Below are 19726 nucleotides of genomic sequence, written 5' to 3' on the forward strand. Positions count from 1 at the left end.
GGGATGCAACGATACCATTTTTTCAGAACTGGTCCGATCCGATACAGAAAATCCTGAGTATCGGCCGATTCCAATCAGAGCGCTTTTTTTTTTTTAATAAAAAAAAATCTAATGTAGAATGACATCTACGACATAAATACTATTATTATAAACAAAGTTAGCGGATAATTAAGCAGAGCACACAATTTTATAAAATCTAAACATTTAGTCAAATAACATTATTTAGTGGGGAACAAATAAAAGTGAATAAGTGTAGGACGAAATCTGGCAAAATATTACACATTGCTCTTTGTACTGTTGTAAAATACATTAATGAAAGCAAGTAAATGTATTCATTTATAAACGTATACAAAAAAAATTAAAAAGACATTTCTTTTAAATGTATAGCATAGGACCAAACAAGAAACACTATAAATGATCTTTCATTGCATAATAGTATTATAAAACGAAAGGCTCCAATGCAGAGTGGCACAAAGTGCATCCCGTGCACAGAATGATATGCTCAAAGCAGCACAGTCACAGTACGCAGCGCTCCGCATAGAGAAGTCCAAAACACAAATGAAAGAGATATTGATGCGTAGTCTATTGAATCTGTGCGATAATTTGAGCCTTTTCTTTTAACAGTTTTAAATGTCAGTTAATGTACCCTCTTGGAGAGAGTTTTATCGTCTTGACTGTCGTAACCGAACGTGACGCACAGTTTGAATGCTGAATGGAGGATGACAGACAGCCGCAGTTGGGAGAAGAGTTTGTCAACTTGAATTAAATATTTATCTCTACCTCACTTTAAACTATGGAACAGCTTAAGGACATTTGGACTTTGACTTTATAGTGCTTTATAATTCTTTTGTGCTTTTGTGGAGCTTACAGAGAATAGTATACACACAATATCGGATTTGGATTGGTCTTGTCTGACTTAGGGATGCAACGATTGTAGATTTTGTTGGTACGATTATAGTCTGAGGAATAATCACGGTTTCACGATTATTACGATTAGTATGCATTTATTCATTTCACAACATAAAATCACATAAACACTCTTTAGATATTAAAGTGTTATTTATTGCTGCCTTTTGAAACAGAAATAACACAGTGACCAATAATACAGCACAAAATAACAACACTAAAGAAAAAGGCCATCTCTCCTATTGGAATTAAAAAAGGTGACCTCTGCTCTGTAAACATCCATGTCAGTATTTCCCTTTTGAAATTAACAAATGTATTTGGTGTTTTCATTTCATTCTTTCCACATTTCTTTTGGACCTGAGGTACAGAACTTGGAAAGATGGTGAAAAATAAATTGACTTATGAATAATATTATAACAGGGATGATAAATCACAATATTAATTAAGTATTATTAATATAAGACTAATATTAACTTTATTTATCCCACAGAGGACACTGTTACTAATGAGGGGATTAAACTAAACTATTATTGTAATCAACTGTCATCCATACTTATTCATTTTAATAATCTTTATTCATCTGATTTTACATATGGCCTGAAAAAAATCATGTCTATTATTTTGGTTTGTGAGATCGAGCTGCCCACACAAACATTTAGGAGGACAGAAACGTGTCGTCAACGCTGCCCAGCGACTTTCATTAATAAAATAGCTTAGATACTGGATCGCTACATTATATTAATCAGCAAAGAGGGGGTAAAATGACTGTTTAAATAACTAAACTCAAATCTTCATTGTTTGTAGTGACGCGCAGATGCAGGTAGGCTAATTCACACACGCACTCTCTCTCTCACCGCACTATTTCATCTCTGAAGCGGGCAGAATGTTCGAGCTAACGAACTTCGCGTCAGGTGGTCCTTGCCTTCACGTCGTGGAAATAAAGGATCACTGTTTGGTTCCTCTATCATAGTTAATCTAGTAGCCTCTGTGTCTCTGATAAGCATGGCATTTTAAGCTGGTGCACCGCTAGTGTAACTTTATTTTCGTTTTGCTCTTGTTTCAACAGTTCCATTCCGTGCAACAGAAACACTCTGTGTAGCGGAGCCTTTACGATTAATTAACCGTGATGTTTTAAAGCGCGGTTAATCGTAAAACCGGTTAATCGCTGCATCCCTAGTCTGACCGATACCTGATCTGGCAGAAAATGCCAGTATCGGAGCCGATACCGATCCTGAGTATCAGATTGATGCATCCCTACAACAAATACTTACATATTTATCTACTTAATAAAAATACCCTGCAATTGTACTTTAGGTAGCCTATACTAAACTGCTATAGGCCTACTTAAAATCTGCTAGATTGGAACAACTAATTTTGTACTTAATGCACTTTAACTGTGTGGAAGTAGTGCTGAAGTCCACCTAAAGATATACTGAAGTATATTTGATTGTGATAAAGTCGAACTACTGCAAGTATACTTCAGGTACACTTTAATATCTTGCATTTAAAAAGGATCATATAATCCTCATCAATAGTGACATTAAAACATATTTTAGGCTTAATATTAAGAAATGTGCAATGTGCACATTGCACAAGTAGTACTCTAAATAAAAGTTTAATTGTAATGTTTATATAAGTCTCTCAAGCGATTAGTCAGTATGTTAATAAATTTGAACTTAGTATATGAAATAAATTTTAAATGTATTACTTCTTTACTAGGGACACGATCCTTCAGAAATCATTCCAATATGCTTATTGGCTGCTCAAAAAACATTTCTTATTATCAATGCTAAAAACAGTTTTGCTGCTTATTTTTTGTAGAAACTGTGATACACTTTAGTTAAGGATTCTTTGATAAACAGAAAGATAACAGCATAATATTATTAAACAATAAAATAGCATTACATCATGGAAGATTTTGGTCACACCGCCCACCAGAGAATCAGGAGAATTAATGTGTGTACTTGGGCCCAAAAGAAACATTTGTAAAGAAAGACATGTCTGAAAAGTTTTCCATAAAATTGAGAAAACAGGGAGGGGTGACCAGCATACATAAAAACTAGAGCAACATTGGTTCCCCTGAGTGCCTCAGTCCTCTTCATTTCTGACATAAATTTCTTTTCAGTGCCACAGACCCCCTGAAGCCTGTTTTTATGACTAATAATGTCATGTTTGTTTCTGCCGACCACGGGAGTGAATTCTGTCCTTTACTTGGGAGAAGTGGGTCAGGTTTTTTTTTTTTTTTAACAGTGCCAATTTATAAAATGTGTTACTGATTCTTGTGCGGAATCATTTAAAAGTACATAGGTAAAAGTGACAGCAGTTCTGCACTGAGAAGCCTCAGCTGTGAATTGAAACCAATGGAAATGACAGATTCACCAAAAATTCACTGATATTCCCATTACTGGAACCCTAGAAGTACCTGTCCTTTTTCTTTACTATGAATTTACAAATTGTTCACGTTAAGCACACAGCACCACAGTTTGATTCTTATCTGAATTCAATGTGAACACCGATCCACCTGAATTCTTGCCGCACATAAATCAAACCACTCATGGGAGACACTCTATCCCTGTGTTTATAGATAGAATGAATGCTCTACCAGTGACAGCACTCTTCATCACAGGTGAAAGCCTCGGCGGCCAGGCATCAGTTATCGCAGCAATCAAATCTGAAGTGTATCACAGGACTTAGACTTGCAGAGAATACAAATGTAAAGGTATTGATTTGCATTGATGGCAATTCACATACTCCAAGGGCTGATGATGCTACAAATCTGAATTGTCTAGTAATCAAAACAAAGACCACCCTTTTCACAAAAACATTAAGCAGGACAACTATTTTCAACATTAATAATAAGAAATGCTTCTTGAGCCCCAAATCATTAGATAATCAGATAATTAGAATGATTTCTGAAGGATTATGTGACACTGAAGACAGATAATTAAACTTTGACATCATAAGAATAAATTAGATTTTAAAATATTCTAAAATAGAAAACTGTTATTTTAAATTTTAATATTTCACAATAGTTAGTTTCTACTGTACTTTTGATCAAAACAATGCAGCACAAAAGACCTTTTTCAAAAACAGTTATAAAGAAATCCAAAACTTTTAAACAGTGGTTTATATAACATTATATAAATGTATAAAAGGTCAATTTTCAATCAGTCTAACTATCACTTTATTCATATAACTTTAACACAGTCTGATGGAATGAATAAAACTTACTAATTCTGTTTTTGCTACTGAAGTTTAAAAAGATTGCCACCTGTCTTAACACTCTCACACTATTCGCAAAACAACATTTTCATTTACACGTTTGACAGACTTTCCATTGACATTCACAGGAAATCAAACATCCTGTTGCTAGCACCACAATCACACAAATTAGTCTAATTATAGCCAAAAAACGAGCACTAAAATAATTACAATGTTCAGGATGTTGCTTAATTTTATAAATCACCAGCAAATTCATATACATATATTTATATCAATATTAAATGTTATTGCAAATCAGTTTGACTACTCGGTTTCTACAATGGAGTTCTCCATGCACACCAGGAGCACTCTGGATTTAAAGCAACCATGTGCCAGGACAACGAGAAAGCTTTGTCTGTGTCTAGAAGCAGTTCTGCACCAAGATGCATATCAGGTCTCTGAGGGATTTGGCTGTCAGCGTGTGCATGTTTGTGTACAAACAGTAGTACAATTGAGACTACTTTAGAAAGCAAATCCATGCTGCCTGACAGGCAGAATATCTGCACTATAAAGATGTCAATGAAAGACAGGATTAAAAAAACCTTCAAATTAACATGCCAATTTAAAAAAAAAAAAAAAAAAACTAACACCTGAAACACATCACTGCAGTGCATAGGGGTTCATCTCACCATGATGATACCATCTTTCCAGTCCCCAATCGTTAGCTAATCAGACAAGATCTTATGCGTCACGACTTACTGATCTCGCTGCTCTCTGTTAATAAGGCCATCCATCAGGATGAAATCTTCTAACCGAAGGGTCTAATGTATCAGCACTCACACACAGCTGCGCAGCAAACACGCTCACATCTCAGGTGTTTCCAGGGACCAGTGCGACAATGAGCTCTTGGGATCAAGACAGACGTGTGCACGGTGCACAGATATTGGATACTTTTATTCTAGTTCCTCGGTACAATGCACAAAGAAGGCAATGAACAGAAAGGCTGTTATAATTTACAAAAAGTGCTTCTAACACAGTAAAAAAGTCAAAATAACCACAGCACTGTTTTACAATCCATTTTACAGCATACTACATTATTCAGCATAAAAATGGCATTACAAAACAGATCAATGTCATTAAAAAGCATTTTATAAATAAAAAGATAACTGCAATGAAAGTTTTAGTCTAAAATCCTAGTCAAGCAGACCATGTTGCTATTTTTATCCATGCGGCTAAAAACATATATAACCTGTGCTTTTCCTGAAAGCACGAAAAACATTAGCTTAAAGACACTGAACATCTTTCCACAAACACTGAGACCAATTTGCTCAGCAAGGAAAACTCGAACTCGCAACGAAGGGGTGCAGAGGCCCTGGATATTAAAATTGTGATAACATTCACAAAAGTGAGTCATACAGTCTGGTCGTGGTCTAAATGTGTGGGGTTGAATTTCACCCCCTCTGCGAGTCTCATAGGAAATCCATCTCCAGTAATGAGAAAATGGATTTAAATGGACTATAGAAGCAATTATCGGCATAATGATAGAAAGTAGGACTTGTTTTTCTTCCATTCTTGTTTATACTGAACACTGACGTCATAAATCAGAGGTGCTTAGTTTTAAGACACAAAAATGTATTTGTTTTTGCATACATTGTTTTATGAGGTTTAGAAAGGAAGGAGGACAGAAAACAATAAAATCTCTATCGTCTGTCAAGGTGAAAGATGTGACATGCCATTACGTTTACCATTTAGTGCCAATGTGAGGGCAATATATAGGAGGTATCATTGCTCTGACCGAAAGGTATCAAATCTGTGACTAATGGTCTATTATTAGCTTGATTCAAGGGTATCTGCATATTTCTGCCTGTAACTAAGGCTCTCTGATAAACACTCACTTTTCTTCAGGGAACATTTGAACTGTTGGTCTCCTCTTGCCAAGTACTGGACCATCAGGGACTGAATATGAATGTCTGGTGTTCAGCTTGCAATGAATTAGTCCGTGATGGGTGTAAACAGTCTTATTTCTCATTTGGTGAATGAAGGGGGAGCCGTGAAGGACAGCAGTTCTCCAGAGGGCTCTCCAGAGGGCAACAAACGTGAAAAGTACTTATGCACGAACTCATCAGGAGAAGCCATGCCTCTTGCTCTTGGCTAATTAAAAATATTGATTAGGATTACCTTTTTGCTTGGCTATTTGATAACCAGTTTGCACTTTAACTACAGGCCACTTAAACCTATTTATATATTATTCTGACCCATATCTGTGTCTGTCCATTTTGCAATCCATCTGTGTCCTAACCTGGAAGAGTCTGGCACCAAACACTTTCCTGTCCAGACTGAAAACAAAAAAGATGAAACAAAATCACAGCCAAACAGAGGAGTATGTGGATGAGTTTTCTCTTTCACTCAATGCATTGCACAGCGTGAAAAACATACCTTGTACTTGCATGACTTCTGTGATTTGTCTCCAGATGGCATCCTATTTATGGTTTTTCTTGTACTAGTTTGCAAAACTAACAATTTAAAATTTTCAAACATTTATATTTATATTCTTTTTTTAAACATTAAGACCCAATTAAATCAAAATGTTATGTACCGATAAAAGCTGGCAAAATTGACTTGGCATGTATACACATTTTAAACTTGCAATCTTTCTCTGCTACAAAAAAAAATTAACCAAAATTATTAATTTTTATTCTTAATCTAACAAAAATATGTACATGCTCCTTTATATATAATGCAAATAGCCTAATAAATTCCACATTGTAATATATTATGATCTATTAATGTATCAATTACTAGGCTATATGCCTTTAAAAATGTAAATATGTGCAAACTAAGTTAAATTAAAAGTTAAATAGTATTATACTACATAAAACCCGTTTAATGTACTTATATACAAAGTATTTACTTTTACCTAAAAGAAAAACACCGCCTTGTTTGCTTGGACATGATGGCCAAAATCATATTCTCACCGTTTAAGTCCTTGAAAGGATGATGGCCATGACATTCTGGACTTCTTCAAACCGGGACGGTTACCGGTGTCCACGGCATAGCTCCGGTCCATGGTCCTGGGATTCAGGTACTTTTCCGTGTCGGAAAAGCCTCTCTGTCTCACCCGGTAGTTCTTGCGCGAGCCGAAAGAGTTCTGGATCTGAAGAGGAACCGGGCTTTGTTGCCTCCACAGATGTTTTGGCGCATTTCCATCGGTACCGGGAGAAACCAAAGTTGACACCTCGCTTCCGGCGTCCATTCTTGCAGTTGTATCGACAAACTAAAATTCGTCAAAACACTAACGTTATATTTTTGTGAGATAATTATTGCAACTAGCTTTGGCGCGAAATGTCCGAAACTTGGAAAACATCCATAAGAAAGCGTAGTGTAAAGTACACCATTAGTGCTATTTCCAAGAAAGCAATAATATTCTACATAAAATATGCAAATGCATATAAACCGAAAAGTCAATTTTGATGTTTACTATACTGGATTGACCCATTCTGTCCAACAGTTCATCGTCTATCATTGCTCGCTTCTATCGTAATGTCCATAATAACACAAAACTTCGGACAATAAACGCTTGTCCCGTCAAATTGGTTTCCAAATAAACTAACAAATCTTCGGGGTCCATGCAACAATATCCAGCATCCCTGTCTCGCGCCTCGCCTGGACGGAAAAAAACATCCAAGCGCTCTCATTCTCCTCTCCACTTCACACAGAAGTGATGCTGGGAGGCGATCAATATTTATTCTGCACAGGTTGACTGACAGACCAGGGGGAGGAGCCTATGCTCTTCGCACAATGCGGGAAACAACTTTGAGTAAACAAAACTTATTTGTTTGTGCCGAATCAGTCAGATGACGAAGAAGAAAAAAAACACTTAAATGTTATTTATATTATATATTTTATACATACATATATACACACACACATACATATATATACATATATATATATACACACATATACACACATATATATACATATATATATATACACATATATATATATATATATATATATACATACATATATATATACACACATACACACATATATATATATATATATACATACACTATATATATATTTTTTTTTTTATTTTTTTTTTTTATAAAAATATATATATATTATGTACATTTATAATGCTATACTTGTATAGATTACCTCTGCATCACATTACTAAAAAATTACTAAATATTTAACTGCTGTGAAGGTGTTTGTAATACAGAGGCTCTGGAAGTGACTGTAAAGTGGGGGCTGGGGGGGGGGGGGGGGGGGTCCCGGACCTCCCATAAGCATTAAGGGACCCCCCATAACACCCAAAATATATAATCGGGGGGGTCCCCTGGTTTTTCAATAAAACTATAATACTTGAAACATTGAACTAGTGAAAATGAAAATGAAATGAAAAGATTTGATGGCTGTATTAAATTTAGACCTGCTCATGTTACATCGTATTAATTTTTAAGCGTTTCATTTAGTTATTCAATATCACACGAAGAGTGCCATTTTTCCCCCCGCAAAAATCACAAATGTGATATTGAGTTTATACAACAGTTCAATAAACAATAAGTTATTAATAGGCTTACGTTTTAGACACCATATTGCCTATTTTTGCTCTGTTTTTTTTATTGGCGAAATATTCTAAACACAGCCACAGCAGTGTTTTGCCTTTCTGAGCAACATGACCGTGTCTTGTTCCTGAATGAATCAACCAATTAAATGATTCGGTTCAATCGCAATGAATCAAGTCAAGTCAAGTCAAGTCAAGTCACCTTTATTTATATAGCGCTTTTAACAATACAGATTGTGTCAAAGCACTTAACAGTATCAAATTAGAGGATAGAGTGTCAGTAATGTATAATAAGATTAAACACTCAATTTTCAATTTTCAGTTAAAGGCATTTCATTATTGAATTCAGAGATGTCAGTGTCTAGCTCAGTTTAGTTTAAATATTATCTGTGCAATCAAATCGGCGATAATCGCTAGAAATTAAGTGTAATCACTTAACAATGACTTACTGCCACCTATTGGCGGTTTTAATTTCACATTTAAAGTATATATTTTTAAAATAATTTCAAATATCAGTATTCAGTGTTTTAGGATTAAAATATCAAAACATTTATGCATTTGTAACTGCAGGTTAAATGCATTCATGTTTTGCAGTAAATAATGTGTAAATACATCTGAATGCCACTTCAGATGCAGATTCTGTGTTTTCTCTGCATTGCAAAGATGAATTTTGTTGATAATGATTTTAATGATAATGATATTCTAGGAAAAAAAGGCTTTATTTTTAAGAATATCAAAAACTTTAGGAGTGAGCTGCCCACTGCAGTCTTGCAGCTCAGTACACTCAGTAAAATATCGTCTGCTATCGATAAAATCCCAGAAAATATCTATCTATCTATATCTATATATACCCAAAAGATTTTTTTTTTTTTTGTCTATATTGCACACCCCTAAGATAGATATTTAATTCTGCTTTGCTTAGTGATTGTTTGCACATAATTCACTGATCATCTTAAAATAAGCTTTTATCTTAGAATTAGGTTCTCTCAACGATAACGAGGACAAGACAAAAAATATGAATCATATTTAGGCTATACAAGGTTTTATATTTTTCATTTTTTGAAGGGGGTGTTCTGGTTAGGGGGACCCCCCAAGAGCTTTGACACAATTCGAACACTGCTGTAAATTGCACATTGTTCTCTCTTCTGACTGCAGTTATCAATCTCTCTATTTTTTCATCTTTTTGAAAGTTATGAAAATACTATTGTGGAGATTTTCTTTTGCTATTTGAGCAAATGGGAATGCAATAAAAATTTATTTGATGTAGTCTCTTGTTCACAGCTATAGAAGTCTACCCAACTATGATCATTTCCGCTTCCGAGAAACCCGGAAATGCGAAAAAGGGTCTAAATTTTCATTATATAGCCTATTTAATTAATTTAGTTTTCCTATACATAAATATATTTTAGAATTTTTCCAATTTAGTACAGTTTGTGTACAGTGACTTCAAGCATCCTGACAGGTTTCCTCACATGAGCCGAGCAGTACTGACAGCATCTTTTAGGTGTCAGTTCAACCTGAGCGAACGATAATCACTAAACAAGCACACAGAATCCTGAAGTTATAAGCATGAAATTACTTTTGACAGCAAATCTGTTCTTTGCCCCTTCTCTCTTTTATCTAAGATAGATTTTCAATCAAATACAATGCGAGTCAACCCTCAGTTCAGGCACTAAAACCAAAGCGTTGTTCCAATGACTGTCCTGCATCTGACACAGCATTGACAGGAAGGCAATTCAAAGATAAGTGTGTGTAATAGAGAGGTGTCGGATAAAGCGCTCTTTCCATTAGAGCCAACAGGGGGAAGAAGAATTGAGACAATTTATCCAGTGAAGTCGGCATATTAGAATATTCACTGAATTGTAAAGAGGGGAGCATGACCTTGTGAATTACAGCCTGGCATAAAACAGGGAAATGATGCATACACACAATCAAGATGCAAGGCTTATTCAGAGCAGAAGATGCAACTGAACACTGGGCAGTGTAACACAATTAAAACAATAGTTCATACTAGTGAGTTTCAGCAACAGTTTCTGAAATATATGGAAAAAGCTTCATTTGTGTAGGTATTATTGCAATTTTTTTTATGTTTAATGCAAAGTGTTCTTAACATCAAATCTCCAGTCCTCACAGTAGGAGACTGAGGCCTCCTGGGGTATTGAAAAAATGATTTACCATAATCAGATGGGAAAAACAAGCCTCATGCGTATAAAGTCTATGTGCCGTAGATGGGAACTGATGTTGCGTATCACTGAGCATTTGATTGGCAGATTCTCCGTCTCTAGTTGACGTGACTGTCAATCATCTTTTGCTGTAGATGCTAATTATGAGAAAGTTGCTAGCTATGATTGAGTTGCCTTTGGTTGGACTGTAATCATTCTTTGGACCATTGAACTGGTCCACCATGTTTTATCAAACGTCATGAGACTACAAGGCCATGTACCAATCCCAAAGACCTACAATAAAAAGTTTATATCCAAGTTTATTTTTGTAATCTAAAGCAATGGAACAATGCATAATGGAAAAGAATGCAGCTAGATGCATATTTAGCTGAGATAGACAAAATAAAGAGGTGTGCACATTCTCAAGAAAAATGAGAGCTGCTGACTCAAGGAAATCAGGTTACATACATCACTTACCCACAATGGATCCTCTGCAGTGAATGGGTGCCGTTAGAATAAGAGTTCAAACAGCTGATAAAAACAAAGTACACACAACAACACAACTCCAGTCCATTGATTATCCTCTTGTCTTCACTGGAGAAAGCAATTTTATGGATAGAGGCAAGAAGCAACGATTTGAAATTAAAAACTTGTTTAGAAAAACATGCAGCTTTTAGCTTCACAAAATGTTGATTGACTGGAGTCATGTCGATTATTGTGATGTTTTTATCAGCTGTTTAGACTCTCATTCTGACGGCACCCATTCACTGCAGAGGATCCATTGGTAAGCAAATGATGTAATGCTAAATTTCTACAAATCTGTTTTGATAAACAAACAAAATCATCTACTTCAATGGCCTGAGGGTGAGCAAATGTTTTTCCCATTCAGCCTATGTTAATAAACTACACTAAATGTGTTCACAGAGGCTCTTTTCAAGTTTTTGTTCCAATGCTCAGACAATTTACCTTTAGTACAAACAGCATTTCACTTCTGTTTACAGATTTTAAGAACATTTCTTGTTTACCTTGGTTCAGCTGGGTCACCAATTATTTTCTTCAGTAAAAGTAGTGGAGATTTTCTGATCTTTTACATACATGCAATAAAATGTGCTTGCTAAAGTGATGACACGATATAAACATTTAGGCTACTTTATAGCCTAGCAATCAGAATCAAAGTGCATCACTGCCTTTGACAAACAAATGTTCTTGTAAAAAAATAATTTAAAAAAATAAATACAAAAACACATCTCCAAAGCAAGAGGAAATAACCAGATCAAAAGTGCAATTAGCTCCAATGCATCTGTCAGGCAAAAACAGATTTGAATTTTCTGTAAGAGGTTTTTTGACCCATGTTAATTACATGTTTGAAAGTAAAAGTTTTTGTTTTAAGTCAAAATTGGCTTTTAATTTCTGCTAAAAAGTTGATCATATTGACTCGTAGCAAATATATACATTCTTTGTTTCTGTTAAACGGAACAAATGCAATAACGAGAATATAGATGATAAAAGCCCAGCTGTTTACCTGCTTGTATCTGCGGAGGTGATGGCAATCAGTGGAGGTGCTCTCAAGGGGAGGCTGCTGGGTCGAGGCTGGGCCGTCTCGGTCTCTGGTTTCCTCTCACAGTAGTACTGCTCAGCCTGCCTGAAGGCCAAAGGGGGCAGCTGGACAGTTCGGCAGGAAAGCCTGTGGACTGCAAAGGGCTCCATGCAGGACAGTGGACATGAGTCTGGGGAGTCTGGGGAACAATCTGAGACCTGAGAAAGTGATAGTTTCATTAAGAGTCATTTCCCCAAACTCTTTACAGTTTTACAGAATATATGAGACTTTTACTAAAAATAGTCCACTCATTTAAGTAGAAATATATGAACTGGTAAGATATGAAAATGAATCAGTCCTCAGATGAACCTTCAGAACAATGACCTATTTGTTTTCTAATGTGTATTAAGTGTGATTTTTAGCCTTACACTTAAAAGTAAAGGTGCTTAAAAGGTTCTTCACAGCGATGCCATAGAAGAACCATTTTTGGTTTCACAAAGAACCATTCAGTCAAAGGTTCTTTAAAGAACCATCTCTTTCTTACCTTTTTATAATCTGAAGAACCTTTTGCCACAAAGAACCTTTTGTGAAACAGAAAGGTTCTTCAGATGTCAAAGGTTCTTTATGGAACCATTTAGACAAAATGCAGCAACAACAACCATTTTAAAATGTAAAAATAATAAGAAATGTTACTTGAGCACCAAATCAGCATATTAAAATGATTTCTAAAGAATCGTGCGACTAATATCCATCCATCCATTTATTATTCCTGTTTGTTGTGATCATAAGTCCTCTCTTCTTTTGACAATATGCTCTGAAGACACATGAGAGAACCCTCACTCCCTCTGGATACAAGGCGATATCGATTTGATACAGAGAGACCAGCTCTCTCCAAACAGCCTCAGGACAAAGTCGAAAACACAAATCACCATTGATTCAAACAAAAAGGCTCCCCACTCATTTTCCTTCAGGCACCAACCCCAAAATGCAATGAAAAACAGTTCAATTACCCTGAAAGATACATTATTTCATAATTCTTAGTCAAAAAAACATTCAGATATTTGACTGAAGGGAAAATGACTCAGTACCTGTGCTCAAAGACAGGTCTACAAGGTATTTACTTCTTTTCTAACACTAACATTTTCCTTTGCTTTCGGTTGTATAGAAACATTTCTCAGGAGGTTTACATTCAAACTTATCACCTCATACATTATTAATTACTTAATTGTGTTCACTCAGATAGTGCTGCAAGCCAAAACAAGGTATCCCATGTGAACGGAAGGGTTTAAAATAGTTCTGGCCTTCAGGAACAATTAATTTTCCTCTTCACAGGAAGCAAGTTAGATGTGCCTCAATGCCATTGTAGGAGGTTTAGAGGACAAGAGTGTGAATGCAAAGGGACATTTCATCTGTATACTCAAGTTTCATGCTTGAAATATCATCTAAAAATTAAATCAGTTGGACTTTGAATACAACTAAGTTTGCAAAGTGTGTTTATATATTTTAAATAAAATATTTAAAACAAGGTGAAAGCAGTAAACAACGTCTCACCTTTCTACTCTAATGGCTGTACTAGTCACATCCCGTGAAAAACACATTAACTGCAAAGAAACACGCTCTCTTTCAGGGGAACACCCCAATCTTATTGCCTGAATGAAATATGCAAACCATCAGCGGACTCATAAATAAATAAGTGAGTAAATACGCAAACCTTTGATCCAATTACCAGTGTTTTCACAGAGGCGTTGAATATATAAACATTTTAATTATCGTCACTGATGCTTTGTCGAGCTCCGCTGCGTTTGAAATATTGGAAATGTGATTTCAGAAAGAAATGATTAAGGTGTCACATGGATAAAGACCGGCACCCAAATGAGGTACTTTATCAAGTGAGATTTGATGATATTTAACTAGCAGGCTTCAAAGCAGATTTTTTTCTTTCTTCTTTTACTGTGAATTGAAATCTAAATTTCAGAAATGCTCAGGGATTCAATCATCAGGTATCTGAAAATGTTCATATGAATTTTAGGGAAAAAATCCCTAAATCACTTGCATGTTTAATTTGTCATTCCAACACTAAAAAACAATACACTGCTCATTTAATGAAATATATTAATTATGATAAAGACAGAATGAAGGATGATTTAAAAATTAAAACAGACTAAATGAGATGTAACTCAAACATAAAGGCACTTCTAACATTAAAAAGTCATTAAAACATTTTAGATATCATAGAGTCCTGAAATGTGGAGCTAAAGCACCAGAAATGAATCACAGTGATATGAAGTTCTTGCCCCGGGCTTTTGTGATGCGAGCAGTAAAGCGGGTTACACAGGTGATGACAAGCGATGACAGTCTCTTACGTCGCCTGGAGCTAAATGACAGCAGGTCAATGACGAATCTCAATTCATTAATCTTCTTATAAAAGACTACACTTCATCTGCCTCCTTGAGACTAGTTCTGTAAGGATATATTTCCGAGACATGTTTGGGTTTAATAAATTACATATAGGCAGTACAAGGCTAAAGGCCTCCCAGGATATCAATAAAAAAACACTCGTTTTATCTTTTCACAAACTGCTAAATAGCAACCACTTGAAAATCTTGCCTCTATGCAATACAAAAAATGTCTTGGTCTACCATATTATAGAGTACTAATATTTTATTTTAAGGACCAATTCTCACTATTAATTAGTTGCTTATTAAGATGCATATTACCTAGCAAACTGGTTGTTTATTAGATTTTTATTAAAATATTTTACTTGTTTTGAATAAGTGAGAGATAATGCTATACTATAGCAGCTCCCTGGAAACATTTTTTACACCCCACATTATATTAACATTTACAAAAAATGTATTTACCATTGCTCTGTCTATATTACATTCAAAAAAATTGAAAAAATAAATAAAATAAAACATTGTCACAGACTACCATTAAAAATTTTGGGTCTGTAACGTTGTTGCCAAGTCTGCGGTTTTCCCCTGAAATTGGTTTATTTTAACACTTTTGCCACGGGTTGTTTTTCATGTCTGCGGGTTTAAGCGACCCCGATAACGTGATATTTAGCCCCTAAAATACAAATTTAAAATGTATTTTACCCCCGAAACATGATTTTTACTGGGGGACCCCCTTCAAAACGCGATTGGGCTAGTTCTGAGTAGCAATTAGGCGGGTTTTGTTGTGAAAACCTGGCAACCCTGGTCTGTAAGAATTTTGTAATGTTTTTGAAAGATATCTCTTACGCTCAACAAGGCTGAATTTATTTGATCAAAAGTAAAAATGATATTATGAAGAATTAAACCTGCTTTTTTTTTCCAATATGTTTTCAAATGTAATTTATTCCTGTGATGCAAAGCTGAATTTTCAGCATTATTACTCCAGTCTTCAGTGTCACATGATCCTTCAGAAATCATTCTAACATGCTGATTTAGTGTTCAAAACACTTTTATTATTTATATTGAAAACAGTTGTACAACAGTGATGCATATTTTTTTAGGATTCTTTGATGAATAGAAATAGAAATATTTTGTAACATTATAAATCAATTTAATTTTTTTTTTTTTTTTTTTCCTCAAATAAAAGTATCCATTTCTAAATAAATAAATATATATCTTACTGACCCGAAAAATTTGGACAGTTGTACACTTATGCCATTCCTCTTACAGCAGAAAATGTGCAAAAATTGCACTTTTAAGTGCTGCAAGGATACTAAGGTGGTAGAGGAACACTCCAGTTCATGGGTCACTGCCTCTGGGGCTTCAGTTTTGGACCACCACTGGTTTACAGCTCAGATCATTAATCACTGCCACAAAACTGTTTGTAAGTACTGGTAAATAACCCATTTAGGGCAACCGATTTCCAAGGTAATGCTATTTTGTAACAACAGTCACAAACCCTTCTGTAGGCAAGGTTTCAAGTGACAATGTACTTTATCACAGGTGAAAGCAGAAACATTTCCTTTGTTCCCTTCATTTATAAAATGAAAACATCTTTGTGAAATATCATTTGAACCTGTACCATCTGTTCTGAGTTTTAACCAAAGCTAGCTGCTCTGTCTGTTGGTGCCCAAAGCTGATTAATAAACCTCTTAACCGACTCCAATAACTACTCAATGCTCGTAAAATGTCCAGTGTGATCAATAAAAGTTACACATATTGATTTTAATTGTCTGTGCATGTGTATGGCATGAATGATTTCAGTGCACTCACGCTCTCCAATTGACTTTCTCCGCTGCAGGCATTCTCTTGCATTGTTTGTCCCCCAGATAAAAGTTGAGGTTTCAGCCTCAGAACGTAGAAAGTCCTAGAACAAATCAAAGGAGGTTTGTCATCACACAAATCATGAGACTCTAGTAAAATAAGGCGATAACAGACACCACAACACCAAATGTTCACATTTTGGCTCCAAATCCCATTCTGACTACTACCAGCATACAAAAACATCTTGTGCAGTTCTGGCATCAGAAATTGCATTTGAATAAATGCACTTTTCTATTCATCAGTGAGTCTGTGGTCCTTGGGGACAAGCTGATAATCTAGGAACCAACAATTCAAGAGCTAGTTTTGCATGAAAAAGAAATTATACCGTTTTCAAAAGTATAGACTGCAACGTGCCACACACATACACAGAGCTGTGTCACTTTTCTCTTTACATTTAGGATAATCATTGCATGCATTTGATTTGACCTTGTAACTATTGTGTACATTTTTTAAATTAGAGCTCCATAAATTATTCATGAGGTAGAACAAGCTCTGTCCTATCTGAAGTTGGCCAGTTCTACAAAATCACTTGTTTTACAAAGTCACTTTCAATACAGCAAGAAAAACCAAACTGAATCTTGACAGATGCTTCCTGCTTTGAATAATCTTAAAACTTGAAGTTAGCATTTCAAGAATTTCTTTTAGGCATCCTTGGTTTAAAAATAGGCATGTACATACATAATTTTATAACAGTAAAATGAGATTCCCAACTGTGAGGTATTCTAAAACCTAAAACATAATATAATATTTCCATTATAAGGGTGGGTGATTATTCATGCCAATGCATTATTATTTGGGTAGGCAAGTCTTTTGTTGCAGGCGCAGTTCTGCTGATCTGAAGAGAAACTTATTCACATATTCACAAGGCGAAATCTATTCATAACTAAACATAGTCGAAAACTAGGGTGCAATGGGCTAAAAGCACCCTTACAAAAATGTAATTATTTTATTCTTATTATTTTTTATTCTTATTACTTTTTTATTTCAAAATATATGATGACTGAAAATACACAAGGGTAGTTTACTGAATTTTGATGGAACAAATTTTGTATCAGAAGAAACAATTTCATTTAAATATTATGATTAAGGCAGCTAGAAGGCCAGTTTACCCCAAAAGTGAGCCTATACACTCTTAAAAATAAAGGTTCTTTACTGGCATCTGGTTCCATTAAGAATCTTTAACATCCATGGAACCTTTCCATTGCACAAAAGGTGAAATATAAATATAAATATAAATATAAATATAAATATAAATATAAATATAAATATAAATATAAATATAAATATAAATATAAATATAGTGGAGAAAGGTTCTTTAGATTAGATTAAAGATCAAATGTTTCTTAGATAAAGAAAAAATTGGTTCTTTTGAAAACAGATCACTGAACGGTTCTTTGGGGAACGCAAAATTATTCTTTTATGGCATCACTTGTACAACCATCTTTTTGGATAATTGATTTCTAAGTGTAGTGGAACAGCATACAGGGAACTTGGATAATAAAAATCAAAAGAACCTTTTAAATCAGGGAGTCTTTAGGACCATTGTACCCACAAACCAGACACAGAGTAGAGAGGAAGGGGGGACATTTGTATAAAGTTCAAGCTGAAGCTGAAGCTGAAATCAACAGACTTAGCACAAATATACAGAATATGATAAGCTAAACTTGCAAAATGAAAAACTACACACTAAAACAAAAATTGGAAAGAATGCTATAATCAATATTTTCTTACAGAGCATTTCCCTATTCATATTGTAAATAGCTGTGCAACATGAAATGTCTAAGGAAGGCAATGTAATGTCTATGGAATGAAATTTTTCCCCAAATAGTCTTCATAACCTGAAGTCTCTATCACCATCTAGTGGCTATACTGCTGCAGAAACAGTTCACATCCCCATATGTGACCCTGGACCACAAAACCAAAACCAAAAAAAAATTGCTACAAATATACCCAGCGCGGATATATTTGTAGCAATAGCCAACAAAACATTGGTATGGGTCAAAATTATCGATTTTTCTTTTATGCCAAAAATGATTAGGAAATTAAGTAAAGATAACATTCCATGAATATATTTAGTAAATTTCCTACCATAAATATATAAAAACGTAATTTTTGATTAGTAATATGCATGGCTAAGAACTTCATTTGGACAACTTTAAAGGCGATTTTCTCAATATTTTGATTTTTTTTTTTTGCACCCTTGTTGTATAGTTGTATCTCAGACAAATATTGTCCAATCCTAACACACCACACATCAATGGAAAGCTTATTTATTCAGCTTTCAGATATATAAATATCATAAATTTAAAAAAAAAAAAATTGTCCCTTATGACTGGTTTTGTGGTCCAGGGTCAGATATGCGTTTAGCTTGCTGAAAATGCAGGAAAAAGTTGATAAAAACAGACCTTATATAACTTATAATAAATAAGTATATTATATACAATGTTTTCGTGAAACAATAAATGTGATTAATAGCATGGAAGGTTAAGTATAATTCAGAACTTGTACTAAATGTGAAAGATTTCTGATCATGGTTTGATTTTCATCTAGAAATTTTAGTCATAAAACTACTACAGCTCCCTTGACATTGTACTATTTACAGTGGACCATACAGTGTTTTTAGAAAGAGGGCCCCATGCCTCAGTAACTGCTGAAAATGTAAACTCTCTCTCAGACAATTATTTCCCCAGGCAAATATTTGTGAGTGTCACAGGCTAAAATAGGCATATGTCAATTATTGTTTACAGAATATTTTCCATGGGAAGCACAACAACCATTTCTACATTCTTTTCGGCCAAAGTTCGCCAAAGAAATCCATCAAGCACTTGTAGTGGATATGATCACGCAAACCCCACAGTGTCCTCTGTAAAAATAAATGGTCTTTAATTTATGCATGTGGCATGTTGATGTTTTGTAATCAAAAGTTATTTTCCTTGTGCTCTCTGCAAGGAAGAATGATATTTGTATGCTTGGGAAATGTTTACACCGCAAAAGGCAAAAGCCATCTCCGGTCAGACATGCAATTTCAAATCTAACGTATACAAAGATAACCATCAACAGGAAACCAGAGGGCACCATGTGTGACATT

General features: G+C 34.9%; 1 protein-coding gene across 6 annotated transcripts in view; it reads right to left on the bottom strand.

Moving 5' to 3' along the window:
• Window positions 1–19726, bottom strand: part of LOC131546128 (cAMP-specific 3',5'-cyclic phosphodiesterase 4D-like) — a 143816-nt gene that overhangs the window by 106871 nt on the left and 17219 nt on the right. For 3 of the 6 annotated variants that reach the window (XM_058785469.1, XM_058785467.1, XM_058785468.1), the window contains 2 exons: window positions 16588–16681; window positions 12365–12597 (listed from right to left, as the gene is read on the bottom strand). In XM_058785469.1, the coding sequence (XP_058641452.1) occupies window positions 12365–12597; window positions 16588–16629 (275 nt within the window). In that variant the 5' untranslated portion in view covers window positions 16630–16681. Of the gene's footprint in view, window positions 1–6362; window positions 6444–7082; window positions 7816–12364; window positions 12598–16587; window positions 16682–19726 lie in introns of those variants that run through there. The other 3 variants (XM_058785465.1, XM_058785475.1, XM_058785466.1) reach the window with 3 other exon arrangements.

Source organism: Onychostoma macrolepis, chromosome 08, assembly GCF_012432095.1.
Source record: "Onychostoma macrolepis isolate SWU-2019 chromosome 08, ASM1243209v1, whole genome shotgun sequence".
In the NCBI taxonomy this organism is placed as follows: domain Eukaryota; kingdom Metazoa; phylum Chordata; class Actinopteri; order Cypriniformes; family Cyprinidae; genus Onychostoma; species Onychostoma macrolepis.